This window comes from Dermacentor albipictus, chromosome 6, assembly GCF_038994185.2.
Source record: "Dermacentor albipictus isolate Rhodes 1998 colony chromosome 6, USDA_Dalb.pri_finalv2, whole genome shotgun sequence".
Classification (NCBI taxonomy): Eukaryota; Metazoa; Arthropoda; class Arachnida; order Ixodida; family Ixodidae; genus Dermacentor; species Dermacentor albipictus.
Window position 1 is genome coordinate 1,001,717 of NC_091826.1, and position 17,017 is coordinate 1,018,733.

Consider the following 17,017-nt stretch of genomic DNA (forward strand, 5'->3'; position numbering starts at 1 on the left):
GTCGCTGGGCCTTACGCCTCCAAGAATATTCGTTCTCTGTCACCTACAAATCTGGCCGACTCCACAAGGACGCTGCCTGCCTGTCTCGCTACCCGGTAGACGAGCCTGACGACGCCGACAGTAGTACCGCCGACGGCATTTTCTCTGTGTCTGCCTTCGCTAACATCGCCGATGAGCAGTACCGAGACCTATCGCTGCGAGTACTCATCGAGCGTCTGCGCTCTACACCTACCGACGCATCCGTTCGCCGATATGTCCTCCAGGGCGGCATTCTGTACCGAAGGAGCTTCCTCCCTGATGGCCCTGATCTTCTTCTTGTCGTGCCAAAACATCTATGACAGACTGTGCTCTTTGAGATGCATGACGCACCCACTGCAGGACATCTTGGGGTAACCCGCACGTACGACCGCGTCCGCCGCCGCTTCTATTGGCCTCGTCTCACTCGCTCCGTTCGACGCTATGTTGCTGCCTGTGATCCCTGCCAGCGTCGGAATACACCTCAGGTGCTACCTGCCGGTCATCTGCAGCCGATCACCGTCCCTGTGGAACCGTTCTTTCGTGTTGGATTAGACCTGCTCGGTCCCTTTCCCACGTCATCCTCTGGGAACAAATGGGTAGCCGTCGCGACTGATTACGCCACCCGATACGCTATCACTCGGGCTCTCCCTACCAGCTGCGCCACTGACGTCGCGGACTTTCTCTTGCGTGACATTATCTTGCTTCATGGCGCCCCGCGACAGCTGCTTACTGACCGTGGTCGAAACTTCCTCTCGAAAGTTATCGCTGACATTGTGCGTTCCTGCTCCATTCAACACAAACTGACTACTTCATACCATCCTCAAACCAATGGCCTGACAGAGCGGTTAAACCGTACTCTTACCGATATGCTGGCCAAGTACGTCTCCAAGGACCACCTCGACTGGGACATTGCCCTTCCTTACGTAACATTTGCGTACAATTCTTCCCGGCACGACACCGCCGGATTTTCTCCCTTTTATCTACTGTACGGTCGCGAACCTACCTTGCCCTTAGACACGGCACTTCCTCCTGCTGCGGTCTCAACAAGCGAGTATGCGCGCGACGCCATCGCCCTCGCCGACCATGCACACCAGCTTGCCCGTGCTCGACTTACGGCCTCACAGACCACTCAGCAGTGTCAGTACAACGCCCGCCATCGTGACGTACAGTTTTCACCTGGTGCGCTCGCGCTCCTGTGGTCGCCCTCTCGTCACGTCGGACTTTCAGAGAAACTTCTTTCGCGATACACAGGGCCCTACCGCGTGCTGCGCCAGGTGACGCCTGTGACTTACGAAATTGCTCCTGTGGGCTCAAGCTCGTCCTCTCCTGTGGCATCTAGTGATGTCGTACACGTCAGTAGGCTCAAGGCCTACTACACTGCTTCCGAGTCCGATCTTTAGTCGCTCCGGGACGGCGCTTTTGCAGCCGGGGGTAGTGCTACGGCACAATATGTGCGATCACGAAAGGCCAGCAGTGTGAAGACGACGACGACGATTTAGAAGCTAGCGCGGGCTGTTGCCTCTTGGCCAAGCGCAGCGTATTTTCCTTGTAAATATATTTGTACATAGCTTGTCGTCTGCGTCTTTCTACGTAACAATATCTTCCGCTCATTTATTATGACTCTGGGTGCTAAGACTTAATCGCATATTTTACGCTAATTTGTAGTGTATATAATTTATAGATTATTAGGGATTTCTGTTGTGTTTATAGTGTTTTATGCTAATGTTATTACAGTTAAACCTCAATACAGTCGAAACCACCTATAACAATACCGGTTCTAACATATATGTTATTATTGTGATAACATATATCGGTTATCACAATGAAAAGCTGCTGTAGAGTCAAATTTTTTATGTTTTCTATGGAGAAATAACCCGCTTACGTCACTATCAGTGATGCGACTGGCTGAAGCTGTTTTGGAGCAGCCAAAAGGGCATTTTGGAGCAGCTCAAGGCTCATTGCCAAGTGGAAAAATTGATTTACCAAGAAGCAGAATAGTAAAATAAGGAGGAAGCCCTTGGGAACAAAAAGGTGTTGTGCCACAGAAAGAGTGTTAGGGGCATAACAGGGGTGTTTGCCCCTGTTAGGGGCAAACACCCGGGTGCTTAAATTTAGGTGCACATTAAGAACCCCAGGTGGCCCAAATTATTCCGGAGTCAACCACTACGGCGTGCCTCATAATCAAATCGTGGGCTTGGCACGTAAGACCCCATAATTTAGTTAAACTGGAGGCAATTATGCAACATCATATATTGGCCCAAATAAATTTTAGAACTCCAGCATCATTTAATTTGTTATGTGACCAAGTGTAGATCAGCGCTGCGTTATAGCTGCTAAGCCCAATAGGTCAGCAGTTATAAATGGACAACAAGCACGTCACTGGAACCTTTAATTAAAAATGACAAGAATGCAAATTACAAGCTTACAGGAAAATGATAAAAAAACAAAAATGACGAAAATGCAGATCACAAGCTTACAGAAAAACAATGAAAGAACACTATCAACGCTTCTAAACATGTATGAACTGAATAATAATTATGTACATGTAACGACAGCAAAACTTCTCGCCTTCTTGGCCTATCAAAAAGTAGTGGACTTGTTCTGCCTTTTTCTGTAAGCAACATCATTCACTCTTTAACTGCAAAATACCGCCTAGTTGGCTGCCAATTTTGTCAAGACCAAGCAGCTGAAATACTTGTTTTCCCTTCAGCAAGCAAGGCCTGCCCACTTTCAATATCTTCAAAATTCTTAGTCTTTATGACGTTGTTGACAAGCAGCTCTGCATTCACCAACATTTTCTTCGCTGTTTCTACTTCCAGCTGGAGGTTTTTCTCAGCATCACTTGGCGTCATCTTGGGAACATTGGCACGCTGCCGTTTGGCAGTCCGCTCTTCTTCAGTTGCCAAACGTTTTCTGCACCTTTTGCTTGCCCCTCGCACTGCTCTAACATCAGGCGTAACATCAAAGCTAGACGGGTCACTACCAAAGTGTTTGGCATATGAAAGAATGTTCTTTATGCCATTGACGGTCTGAATTGTCAATCTTGACCTTTCTTTAAGTTGCCGACGGTTCACACTAAACCCCCTTTCTACATCTGCATTTCCGTGTGGAATGCAAAGCAATGCTTTGACAATCTTGCTCAACAGAGGGTACTTGGCTCCATTGTCAGGCTTCTTCTCATCAAATATGGTCTGTCAGTGCTTTTCAACAGAAATGGATGCATCTGATTCAATGTGCTGCAGCCGGAGGAGGTTGTATTCGTCCATCAAAGCAGAGATGTCGCGCGGCTGTATAACTTGTGGAAGCCCCGAAGCTAGTTGTCCGAGATCACTGCATGAGGATACCTTTTCCCTGGACTCTGGCATCAGGAAGCGTAGACTATTCAGCAATAAATTACAGAATGGCAGTTGTGACACGAGGTACTCTGTGAACTTGATATAAAGCTTTCTTGCACCCAGCCTAAATGCTCTTTTGTCCACTGCTTCCCAAGATGATATTTCTCGCGCAGTGTCCTCTCCAATCTCCACTTTACCTTTCCAGTTTGCAGGAGACTCGGCCTGCAGTAGTGGCAGCTCTGTGCCCTTCTTAGAGGCATAGGACTCTTTAGTCATGAAACGTCCACACAGCTTAAAAACTAAAGCCATCATTTCACTATAAAGCACATGAGCTAAAGGTTCGCTCTTTTGAAACAGAGACAAAAAATCTGTAAAAATATATGCAGCATTCTTCATGAACAGGAGCTTTGCATAGAACGTTCTGTCTGAAAACGCTTTCCTCAGGTGTCGACGCAGTTGTCCTCCCAAACGACAAGCTGAATCAGATATCACAACACTTCTGATTGCTGGAAACTGCTCAAAGAGGCGATCTGCTGCAGGCTCTAACGTAAGCCACCTGAAGCTCAAATGACGTAAGAAAACATTGCTTGGCAGTTGAAGCACTTCTTGCTGGGCCTTTATCGAAGCACTTAGTACAGCACTATTGAAAAAGTAATATACATCCACGACTGCTGCCTCAACTTCTGAACCAAAAGCATCTATGCCATGGCTGAATGCATTATGAACCTTGTGGGGGCAGCATTCGCCTACATCTATGAAGTTTGGGTGCAGTTCCTTCAGTTTCTTTTCCACAGCTTTCATTACATTAGGCCCATCACTAAAGAAACAAATGAAGTTGTTCTGTGGAAGATCCTGTGTTGTCTTTTTCGTTTCACTGAGAAGGATATCAGCCGTGGCTGAGCCTAACCTGAAAGACTGAAGATGTTCCACAACCACATGTTTTGTAATTCATGAAAAGTATCTCACCATCATATCTAGTTGCTGGCAACGTTGCTCCAGCAATGGCGTTTCATCAATAGCAATTGAGTAGAAAACATTTGGTCTGTTTAGTTCATCAATTACAAGTTTTCTAAAGTAGGGCCCAAGACTATCAGACACCATGTAGGAGGCTTTGGTTCGTTTGCAGGAAAACTGTTTAGCAGTTTTGAAATCGGGGAACATCCTCGGAAACAGAGACGTGGCTGTATCTGCCCAGGAGAAGGGAACTTCTTTGAGAGTTATCCCCAGAATGAAGAGAGTCTCTGCACAAACTGCACGGTCACCTGAGAGTGGCGCTGAACTCTGTGAGATGTCCAAATGCGTCTGACAGGTCTTTGGCGTTTTCAGTACACCTGCAGAATCACGATGGTTCTTCGCGGCCTCAATGTGCCGCTTGCTTGTAGCGTGTCGCTTTATCGCTGCAACACCATGCTGTGTGCATTTAATGGTGTGATTGCAGACAATGCAGAGTCCACTGGCATCAATGCCTTGGCGACACCAAGATGATATGGTGTCACCATTTTCGTCCTTCTTGCTGAGGATGTCGATGTTGAACTTGGTGGAACAACCTGAGGAACAACAAATTTTTTAGTTTAGTATCGCGGCACATACATGCATTTGGCATGTTAGTGGAATCAGCTTTAGAGACATCAGGCGAGACAACTCCCCCAAAATTCTTTAAAAGCGATTGTATCACCACATTTTTCAATGCAGCTCTAATGTATAGTGAACAGACCAGCAACAAAACGAAGCGTCGAAGCAAACGGACCGAACAAGTGACACTATCGGGAAGCAACCCGGTTGTATACCGCAGTCCCATTAGCACATTTGATCGCAATCAGCAGTGGTCGCTGCTACACGGTCCAAACTAATCTGGAGGTCATATGGCACACACGTCAACCAAATCGCGATCTCGGAGCCAGATCGCGGTTGTCGCGATCCCGATCGGGCCTGATTACGATCAAGAGTGACCATGTAGCTGCACCTGATCCGGATCAAGCCTAATCCGGGTTGGCCCTGATCGCGATCAAAGGTGCCCGTTTGACACTAGTATTAGCGTACCACACAAGAAAATAAGATCGTAAAGCGCACCTGCTAGTATCACCGCGCTGAAAACGCGAATCGAAAGTTAGCAAAGAATCCAGAGCACTGATTTCTAACGTTAGATCATGGCAAATGATAAGTGCAACCAAGCAGATAGCGCCACGTGCCAGCAAACTACAATGTAATGCGATGCCGCAGGCCGGCCGCCCACGTGAAAATGCAATACAAAAGGCACAGACACTGAACTTCTGCAATCGATCGACAAAAAATAACGCCAAAGAGATATTTGCGGCGCGAGTATGGTTGGTTTCGTCCTTATCAAGCACAAAACCAAAGGTTGAATAACAATACTGGCTTGAGAGGACAGCTAACATCTACTCAATGCAACAATGGCAAACTTGCATCGCCCTAAGGCATGACTATACCAGTGCAGTGCTTTTTCATAACGCTTTATTAAGAAAGTTCCGTGAACTCACCTTTAAGCTTTGAAAGCGCCATTTCAATGATGAGTTGTGCTGCAGCATTCCAAGCTTGACTTGCCCTACACACGCTCACACATTTTCTTTGCTTTGCGCGCGAAGTGGGCAATGGCGATGAAGATTGACGTCGACGTGAGGATTGATGTCGTTCGCAATTGTGGGGCGCATGGACGTTTCGACCTCGAGATATTAGTTTCACTCTCGGAATGTGAAAATACATGTTTGGCGCAGCTTTGGTGCAGAATAGCAAAAATGTAGCAGGATGTAGCAGGATTTGCTTTCTGGCGCACATTGGCGCAATTGGCACAGCTATCACATCACTGCACTATGCCACATCATCGGTTATAACGATGAAGTCTGGGGTGCTGTGTGTCCATGCCAAAAGGTAATGAAATGTGAAATCCTTGTAAAGACAAAGGAAAAAGTAAAATGCGAGCCGCTGCACGATTACCCGCAACCCCAACTGGCACCGCGCGCTTCTCTCCATGAGATATGCACACCAGCCTCGCGCACATCTCTGCCGTCGCCCTTCCACCCGTCCGAACACGAATAGGCTTCACCCATAGCTCTGCACCACGCCACCCTCCGAAACACGAGTAGACAGCACCAACTGTGCTGACAACGCTGCCGGCACTGCTCCCAGATTGTTCACTGGGGCCTCATTCTGCACCATTCTGCTAACGAATTAAGTCACTCGTTCTTGTCTTTGTTCATTGCATTGAAGTCCTTCTTGGCCCCAAGTGGTTTCTCAGCCTCGTTTCACTCGCTGACGAAATGGAAGATGAAGGACGTTGCTGATGAAAAAAAAGCACACTGCTACAGATTTGAAAACTAAGTGCTTCTAACCGATGAAGCGATCGTCACGAACATGCTTGCATCAGATAGTGACAGTGACGACCACGACGGCAGCGCTGATGTGGTAGGGCAGGCTGCCTCAACATTGTCCCCGCAGGAGGTCCTGTAGATAATGCACTCCCTCGTGGGCTTGTTTTCACGAAGGACCTTGCACTTCACTACATGGTGAACCTGGATGCCTTGGAGAAGGATGTCGGCCTAGCTTCGCACAAAGCAAACAAGGCTGATGGACAAGCGGTTTTCTCATGCAAGCCAGTGGGAAGTACATGGCGAGATGCTTGTGGCGATCTCGTCCCAGCATTTCTTCTGGATTTCTCAAGCTGAGTTGCTGCCAAGGCAACCTTCCCGCATTTTTTAAAAGGCGCCTTTTAGGGCCACCGAAGTGATGCCTCGGCGGAACACGTACGTTGCTTGCCACCCGCGACCCCTCTTTGCAGTTGTTATAGCAGTGCCATTCTTGAACGCCGACGGCAGCGGCTTGTTAACAACATGTGATCAGGGCATGCAGGAAGAAGAGTTAAACAGTTAAACAAGTCAACACAATCTAGAAGCCAGATGGAGGAAGGTGGAAGGGAGAATTGGCCTCCCCGCCATTCTATAATTTTCTCAGAAATGTTACGTCATCTGCCATATTGATTTTTTTTTCATGCAACCTGATCATAACAATTATCAGTATAACAATGGAATTTTTATGGCACTTGAATATTGTTTTAAATGAGCTCGACTGTATAACGAACTTCAATATAATGAAATTCTCGATATAACAAAGCGCAGCAGAACCTCATTGATACGATCCCGCTAGGTAAAATATCCCGGTGCTAATGCTTGTGATCGAGAACACTCGATCAAGAACATACAGCTGCACTTCATTTTTTTATTGGTTAATGTGTTCCCTGAAAACACTATCTCTCAGCGCCAACATTCCAGACACTGCCAAACTGTGATCATATAAATCCCATGTAAACAAGAAAAGGCACGAGGCACACTGGGTTGAACATGGTTGCATGACACACTGGACACTCCAAAAGTTGAACAGCGTGGTGTCGTGAGATTTTTGACAGCTGAAGGTGTTTCCCAAAAAGAAATTAGTCGCCACAAGCTGCTGTGTACGGTGAAAATTTCATTTCATTGGCCACTGTGAAGCATTGGAAGAAATGGTTTGCCTTGACTAATCTGGTCCAGTATCACAATGAGGGTGACAACTTCTTGTCTGCAAATGTGACTGAGAACAAATCTTGGTGCCACTACCACAAGCCTGAGACACAACAACAAAGCTTACAGTGGAAACATTCGAATTCACTACCAGCAAAGAAAGCAAAGGCCATCATTTCTACCGGAAACATGCTGTTGATTCTTTTTTTTTTTCCGATTGTCAGGGCCCATTACTGATCGAATTGGCTAAACCTGGAGAGACTATCAATCATTTCCTATATTGTGAAGCGCTAAATCAGCTGCATGTCGCAATCAAGAACAAATGACATGGAAAATTGATGAATGGGGTCCTCTTGCTCCCCGACAGTGTCCGTCCCCACGTCACTGATGTAGTTAACACAAAACTGGCAAAGTTCAAGTGGGAAACACTGCAACATCTGCCATACAGGAAAGACCTGTCGCCTTGTGACTTCCACATTTTCAGGCAATTGAAAAAACAGTTCAAGAGAACCAGATTCATGTTGGATGATGACATTAAAAAGTCAGTTACAGACTTTTTGAAGCAGCAACCCAAGGGGTTTAAGAGACGAGAATCATGCAACTCGTTAGTCAGTGAGACAAATGTCTAAATGCTCATGGAGATTACTTTTAAATAAAGTACCCCATATGTCATGAATCTGCATTGGCTCACTTTCGTTTGACTCACTCTTGTATTTTGGCGTCACCCTCCAGCTCGATTACATTTCTGATTTTCCGTCGCTGTCATAAAGCGCTACACCAATAACAGAACGGCAAAGCGCTTCTCAGGTCATTCGGACAACTACAGCTTGACGCGTATGATGATGTGTGGTGTTTTATGGCGCAAGGGCCAGGTATGGCCAAAGAGCGCCATGACAAAGGTGATGTTAACGGTGTATTGGGAATGCTGTAGACAATGAATTAAATCATGAATTTCTCATGGTATATGTGATGTGGCTGTAAAAAGGCCTAAAATCAGTTGCTATGGATGGTGTAAAATACAGTAGAACCCCGCTGTTACGTTCCTCACTGCTGTGTTTTCCCGGCTGCTACGTCGTTTTCCTGCGGTCCCGGCATAGCTTGCATAGGCTCTAATGTATAAGGAACCCTGCTGTTACGTAGTAGCTGTGAAAACATTCCCGCATGATACGTCGCAACTTAGCACCCCGAACCCGCCTGGGCTAAAGTAGGCAACGCGCTCCAACCGCCATTTTGGCTTTTGACGAGTTTTGGCTGGGCTTGGCTATGGAACTGTCTGTAAGAAGCCACATGCCAGTTCGAGAGGCCGCCACTAAGTGGCCAGTTGTGATAGCTCTCACTATCATCACTGTGATTACGGTCACCACTGTGATTACGTTGTTGGACGGGTCGACTCACGGAGGAAGGAAACTCGGGAGAGGCCCTGACGTCACTCTTTGTGAAGCAAAAGTGAAACCGGAAATTGGCGTTGCTCGTGGCGTTGCTCCCCCTATGGCTAGCTTTCCTCTCTTGTTTACATTTCTCCCACGCCGCGCTGCGCGCAACCGGGCTGCTCGGACGGGCGCGCTCCGCATCAATACTAAACAATCGTTAGCACGTTAGCATGATTACGCCAAAGAGGGCAAAATTTCCCGCGGGAATTCCTTCGTCCGTTGCCATTGCTGTGACGCAGTGACGACAAGGAGCACGAGCCTGCCGGGGAGTTGCCAAATCCTAGCTTTGAAGAAGCCGTCGTGGCTCTGGACCTCCTCCGCAGGTACTTCGCACCTCACAGCGACGCTGACAGCAATGCGGCCTTCCAGGCTATTGAGAAACGTCTGGTGATTTCTTGCGAGCGAAAGAAACGGCAAGCCACCATTCTAGACTTTTTAAAGTCCTAAGCGCACTCTGTGGAAATAAATTGTCTATACTTGAAGCTGCATTTTTTTAATTCATTTTCGGAGCTTTCCTCACTGTTGTGTTTTCCCGGCTGTTACGTTTTTTTCCCCGGTCCAGTGAAAAACGTATGAATGGGGTTCCACTGTACATAGTTGCTAAAATATAGACACTGACTAAATAGTGCTGTGGGCTTTGGTAATGAAGTTTCGTTAAAAGCATGACGCAATAAAACATAACATTGACACTTTAGCTTCCAGAAAGCCTTTGAGTACAGGGGCTGTTATACGTGCGCTAAAGATTCCCTGGCCAAATGATTTCCAGAGTGTCTGTTTCAGCTAAAAACTCTAAGACTAGTTTCGGATTAAAAAGCGGTTCATTGCTGAGAAAAAATTTCGGGTGAAGAGGAATATTTTTGCGATATGCAGAAATGAAAAACCTTTTTCTCTGTGCTTCTATTGCAGGGCATTGAATAAGAACGTGCAGGACTGTGAGATTTTGGCCGCACTTACTACAAGTCGGAGGACACCCCCCTGTCGAGAGGTAAGAGTGAGTGCCGTAAGTGTGTCCTATTCTTAATTGGCAAAGGAGCACTTCGTGATATTGTGATGTTTTCTCTGATACCCAATATCCTATGGGCATCTCGTGCTGCATAAATTGTTGCAACAATTCATGCAATGCTTCCTAATAGTTATATGTCAACTACAGGGAAGTCAGTCAAGATTTTAGTGACTTCAGATCGTACGTTTTTTATGGTTAGAACATATCTGGTTAGAAGAATGTTTATATAAGATTTCAATATAACGAAATTTCACTGCTGCCTCCACATATGTAGATGGTCAAACGGTTGAATTATATGCGCCTGCTTGTAAACGCACCTCTCAAATTGAACGCCATGCCACTTAACTAAAGCAGTGTCATGTTTCGTATAAATTCAGAGTCTAATAGATTCTATTGCGCCCCGGGTACTGTTTGCTATAGTTGCAAGTGAAAGCGTGCAAGGGTGAACTGAGATGGAGGGTGGCTTGAAGAGCGCCGTCTTCCTGCATAAGCTCTAAGGAAGGTAGGAGGGGATCGAGCGCCTGGTAATAGCACGCACACAAGGGCAGGAAGTAGGAGGGAGTAGGGGCAGGCTTATAGCGTGGCTGTGCGTGAGAATACCTGTCAACATACTTGAGCACATACACAGCTTGCGCGCCCTGTTTTCAAGGTAATTTCCTGCATGTGCAAAGAATGGGTGAGCCGAGATGGCGTGGCATCATGTACTGCCTTCCCACGCACTCAATGCTGGAGGTGACGTAATCTTGAGTTTCAGTGATGTGTTGAAGCAAGTGGCAGATGCAGGCTTCATTCCCAGCTACCAATGCTTTTCATGATAGCATAGGCTCAGTGCAAGTGACACTATCAGCCATTGGAGCAGAGTGAACGTGAAAGCTTAGTTGACTTCACTTCGTGCCGCTGATCTGAAGATATCGTCAACACAACATGACACTGTATTTTTCATCGCTGACTCTCAAATTCAACAAAATACCTATTTTTCTCATTAAAACTTTCTTTTCCAGAATGTCCAATAATTCAGAAAATTTTGCGGTCCCTTCCAGGTAAAAAAAACCTATTGGTGACTGTATTTATTGCATAAAAGATCGAATTTCAACATAATGATATTTCGATATAATGAAGCAAATTGCAGACTGTACTGACTTTTTTATATTGAGGTTTACCTGTGTGCGCATACTGTGCCTACTTCCGAGATAAAGGCTTATTATAATCCAAGAAGATCAGTGTTGTGCTTACCACCTACAGACGATGACAACAATGATAAAAAAGCATTACAAAACTAATTACTCCACCGATTACATTGCCAATAAGTGACAAGCAACGGTGGTGGAAACTTTTGGTTCCCTAGGAGAGCTATGGGCACAAAGGAATTATGAATGCACATCAAGCTATCGTTTTTGGGGTTGCACCTACAAGAAAAGCAGCAATCCCAAAATGCTATCACTAAACCGTAGCTGTCTGCGCCGAGGTGTGCTTTCAAAACTTACGGGATCATAGGGAAAAACATCTGATGGAATTCCCACGAGCAGCAGCAGTGCCTTTCGGACAAGGCTCTTGGGTTGCACTGGAGCTGCTGGCATGGCTCCAATCAAGGAAGCCAGGCTCGTCATCCGTATCTGGCACACAGCTTCTGCTGCACCCTCAGCAGCCTCGGTCACAAATGGATGCTCCCTTGTGCTTGTCACACTGTGGGTGAATGCATATTGTCACGCCGTTACAGTGAAGAACCAAACAGTGGCACAACTGAGTCACAAAAACTAACTCTTTATTGGGCAAACTGGTGCTGAGTAAAAACAAGTAACTCTCAAAACATTGCGATAGCGACAAGCACACTCATCACTTGTTGTAATCTGATCTCCAAATTAAGCGCATCAGATACTTATACTTGACTCATCATAGATTCCAATGTAATCGCTAGTGCTCACGTGCATTCCAGAATGTACAACACTATTTGCGTCGCGAGTGCTATCTGATTAAACAAGGTTCAGGGTCAACATAGACAACAAATAAAATCGGCAACATTTGAGGAAGTTCTGATACAAGAAGGTAGGTCTTGTGCAGAGCGATAACTTTGTAACATTTGTTAGCCGGTAATAAACAGCCACCAGAATAAGATAAACGCTTATCAATGTCTCCCTTTTAAAAAGCACTGTTCCGATGCTGCAAGAATAACACGAAAGCAAAGAAAAAAAATCTTTGCAGATTTCCTTTCAGCTCCCCTGACACAGGGAAAAGCCACGCAGACGTACACCTAGGGAAATTACAATGTAACGGAGTGTTTGAACAGTCCAGTTGGTAGCGTCTTTTCGTAATCGAGAAAGAAGGTCACACAGAGCAGGAACAGCTGGTTGCCCGAACGGCTCACGCTCGTGCTAAGCACTGGCAATGGCACTGGGGATGGCTGGGGATGGCACTGGCGTGCTAAGCACTGGTTCCACTGCAGGCACGAAACAGACGATCTGGCTGGCCTTGTCCTTGTGCTCTTCTTCTTCGTTACAATTACCCCCGGTGCAAAAGCGGAGCCATCCTGGCGACTTATGACGTGGAGATGAGCGGGTCATAGAATTGTTTCAGGCGGTGAACGTGAACAACATCCCGTCCACGGCGGCACTTGTCGGATGTCGGTGTAAGCGGCTCTATGACATGGTTGACCGGAGAGGTGCGTTCGACGATGCGGTATGGTCCATCATACTGTGAGATAAGTTTTGTCGAAAGTCCAGGCGTGGTAGCAGGCACGGACAACAAGACAAGTGTGCCGGGAATGAAGTTCGGATTCGTAGCGTCGCCATCACGATTGGCTTTTTGTCGTTGTTGGTCGGTGGAGGTGAACTTTTGGGCTAATTGACGGCATTCCTTGGCGTATCGGGCAACGGCTGAAACGGGACCACACTCTCACGTGTCTGGTGTATAAGGCAAAACCGTGTCGATGGTATGGGAAGGATCGCGACCGTAGAGAAGAAAGTATGGAGAAAATCCTGTAGTACTTTGTGTAGCCGTATTATATGCGTACGTGACAAATGGGAGGATGATGTCCCAGTTTGTATGCTCCGATGAAATGTACATGGCGAGCATATCACCTAGGATGCGATTGAAACGTTCCGTAAGCCCGTTAGTTTGAGGGTGGTACGCCGTGGTGGTCCGGTGAACTATGCGGCATTGAGCAAGCAGTGCTTCAACCACCTGCGACAAAAACACACGGCCTCTATCACTCAGCAGCTCCCGAGGTGGGCCATGACGAATGAAACGATGGAGCAGAAAGGATGCAACGTCACTGGCGGTAGCTGCAGCTAGAGCAGCGGTTTTAGCATAGCGTGTAAGGTGATCAACTGCGACAATAATCCATCGTTTGCCAGCGGGTGTTAGCGGTAGCAGCCCCTACAAATCAATTCCCAATCGGTCGAAGGCACGAGCAGGGCATGGAAGCGGCTGTAATAAACAGTGGGCTGGATGAGGCGGAGATTTGCGGCGTTGGCATTGTGGGCACGAGCGGACAAACTTTTGGACAAAAGTAAACATTCCTCTCCAGTAGTAACGTTGCCGCAGGCGGTCATACATCTTCAAAATGCCTGCGTGTGCACATTGTGGGTCAGTATAGAAACACGCGTACATATCTAAACGCAAAGTCTTAGGGATAACCAGGAGCCACTTGCGACCATCGGGCTGGTAGTTGCGTTGATACAAGAGGTTATCCCGGACAGCAAAGTGGGCAGCCTGGCGACGCAGGGAGCGGGAGATGCAGGCGAGCCAGAAAGGAGATCCAGGAGAGAGGCCACCTAAGGATCTTTGCGCTGTTCTGATGCGCAGGTGTCGATGTTGACCAAGGATACCGCTTCAATGGTGGAGACGGAGGCCGTGTCGGCTGGCAGCGGAGAGCGGGACAGAGTGTCAGCGTGTTTGCGAACTGAGCGGTAGATGATGTGTATGTCGTATTCTTGAATGCGCAGAGCCCAGCGGGCAAGGCGTCGAGACGGGTCTTTTAAAGAGGATAACCAACAAAGGGCGTGATGGTCAGTAACGACATGGAAAGGCCTGCCATATAAATAAGGGCGAAACTTCCCAAGTGCCCAAACGATGGCCAAGCATTCTTTTTCTGTGACGCTGTAATTGCATTCCGCTTTGGTCAGTGCACGACTGGCGTAAGCAACGACGTACTCGGAGTCGCCAGGCTTGCGCTGCGCAAGGACAGCGCCAAGGCCAATACCACTGGCATCAGTATGGACTTCAGTTGGAGCAGTGGGGTCGTAGTGTCGCAGTATAGGCGGAGACGTCAGGAGACGGCATAAGGTCACGAACGCGGCGTCGCATGCAGGAGACCAGGAGGATAGGTCGTTGGCGCACTTAAGAGATGTGTAAGGGGTGATAGAATTTAGGAAAAATTGCGAACGAAGCGTCTTAAGTAAGTACAGAGGCCGATGAAGGTGCGGAGTTCTTTGAAGTCTTAAGTTTAGGAAACTCTGCCACAGCGCGAAGTTTTGATGAGTTGGGGCAAATGCCATCTTGTGATACGACGTTATCTAGAATCATGAGCTTGCACGCGGCGAACTGGCACTTTTTCAGGTGCAGTTGCAGGCCTGCGTTGGTCAAGGACGTCAACACTTGCCTAAGGCGAAGATGTGTGCTGAAATCAGGGGCGAACACAACGATGTCGTCGAGGTAGCATAAACACGTGCTCCATTTTAGACCACGCAAGATATTGTCCATCATTCGTTCAAACGTAGCAGGCGCATTGCATAGGCCAAATGGCATCACATTAAATTCGTATAAACCATCCGGAGTAATGAATGCGGTTTTAGAGCGATCAACTGCTGACATCGGGACCTGCCAGTAGCCTGAACGTAAATCCAACGAAGAAAAAAATTCAGCGCCTTGCAAGCTGTCAAGAGCGTCGTCAATGCGTGGTAGAGGGTAGACGTCTTTTCGCTTTATCTTATTAAGACGGTGATAATCGACGCAGAACCAAATAGAACCATCTTTTTTTTTGTGACGAGAGCCACCGGTGATGCCCATGGGCTACTGGAAGGTCGAATGAGGTCGCGCTGAAGCATGCCGTCTATGTGCTCACTGATCACCTGACGTTCCTTGGTGGATACGCGGTACGGGCGCTGCCGCAATGGTGCGTTGGAGCCAGTGTCGATGTGGTGGCTGATGGTTGACGTGTGACCCAGAGTAGGCTGAGCGACATCAAAAGAAGAACGGAACTGGGCAAGCAGGTGAAGAAGCTGGGAGCACTGCTCGGAAGTAAGGTCATTGGCAATGAAAGGTGTGAATAAGTCAGGTGATGGCAGAGCAGAAGTGGACAGTGCACAGAAGTCAGTGAGCTCTGTATACGAAGCATCCGGCACGTCGGTTATAAACATGTCATCAAGAGGCTGAACATGGCCCAGTGCTTCACCGCAAAGAGCCATCAGGGCTGTAGGAAGCGGATTGCAGACAATGATGGCGCTGAGACCGGCTGGAATGTCAAGCGTGGTGAAACGGAGGGGAACATCTTTGCGGGTTATGAAGAGTTCTGAAGGAGTGAAGAGGACAGTGCCTTCAGAGACAGCACCACAGAAGACGGGAACAACGGCAGACGAGTACGGTGGTATGGCGTTGTATTCCCGAAGGACTAGCTTAGCGGGAAGAGAAGTGGCGCCGAAGAGGAGTACGTCACACAGAGGCGATAATTCGACTTTAGCACGTGCACAATTGATGACGGCATTATTTCGTGAAAGAAAGTCCCACCAAAGTATCACGTCGTGAGAGCAGGACTGAAGAACCACAAACTCCACAATATAGAGAACACCCTGAATAACAACTCTAGCTGTGCATGCTACTGAAGGCTGAACTGGCTGAGCGCTTGCTGTGCGAAGAGAAAACCCGGAAAGTGGCATCGTAACTTTTCGTAAGGCGCGAGAGAGGCGTTCGTTTAGGACAGACACGGGTGCTCCAGTATCAATTAGCGCAATGGTAGGGACACCGTCAACAGTAAGGTCGACAACGTTCGAAGGCGACAATGGAGGACTTGTACAGATCGATGGCGACGCAGTTCTTGCCTCCTGAACTGCGGCGCTTAGTTTTTCTGTTGCGTGGGTGAAGGGCGTCGACGCATGGGGGATAACGAGCGGTGACGCAGGGAAGGCAAACGACGTGTAAGGACTGGGCGCTCGGCTGGTGGCCTGTTCGACTGCCGACTAAATAAGTGTCTTGAAAAGGTTGCACGTCGGTACAGGGAGGCGACTGCACCAACCCATCGGAGTGCAGCATGCGGCGGCGGCAGAGTCATGCAACATGGCCGGGAATACAGCAGGCATAACATATGAGCCTGTTGTCTTGTGTGCGCCAAGGATTAGCAAACGCAGGAGCAGGTCGATGAACGGCATGACGAACGGGTGGTAGTGGCCATGGATGTAGCGCAATGAGTGGTTCACGAGGAGGCTGTGCAGCGACGGATGCATACGTAGGTGGCGCGGCGCCAGGGTACAGCTGATGCTGCATAGGTAGAGCCTCAGCATCTTGCTCTTCAATAACCCACTGGAGCGTAGAGGCAAGCTGTGTAGGAGTCTGTGACGGCAGTGGCTGCTGTTGGGGTAGCTCAGCGAAGGGCAGTAGAGAAAGCTGACATGCAATTTCCTCCCGCATGAAAGCTTGGATTTGAGTGAGCAGGGGGGAGCAATTAAAAAGACGGTCATGTAAGAGAGGGCCTCGTCAGCCACTGAGATGCGCCTGGTCAAATCGCGCTACCTC

General features: G+C 47.9%; 1 protein-coding gene across 10 annotated transcripts in view; it reads right to left on the bottom strand.

Annotated features, from left to right (window-relative positions):
* Positions 1–17,017, bottom strand: part of Grip163 (gamma-tubulin complex component 6) — a 521,720-nt gene that overhangs the window by 343,401 nt on the left and 161,302 nt on the right. For all 10 annotated transcript variants that reach the window (XR_011514995.1, XR_011514994.1, XM_070539799.1 and 7 more), the window contains one exon: positions 11,779–11,977. Coding sequence is in view for 8 of the 10 variants with exons in the window: in XM_070539799.1 (XP_070395900.1) it covers positions 11,779–11,977 (199 nt within the window). In the remaining 2 variants the exon portion in view is untranslated. The remainder of the gene's footprint in view (positions 1–11,778; positions 11,978–17,017) is intronic.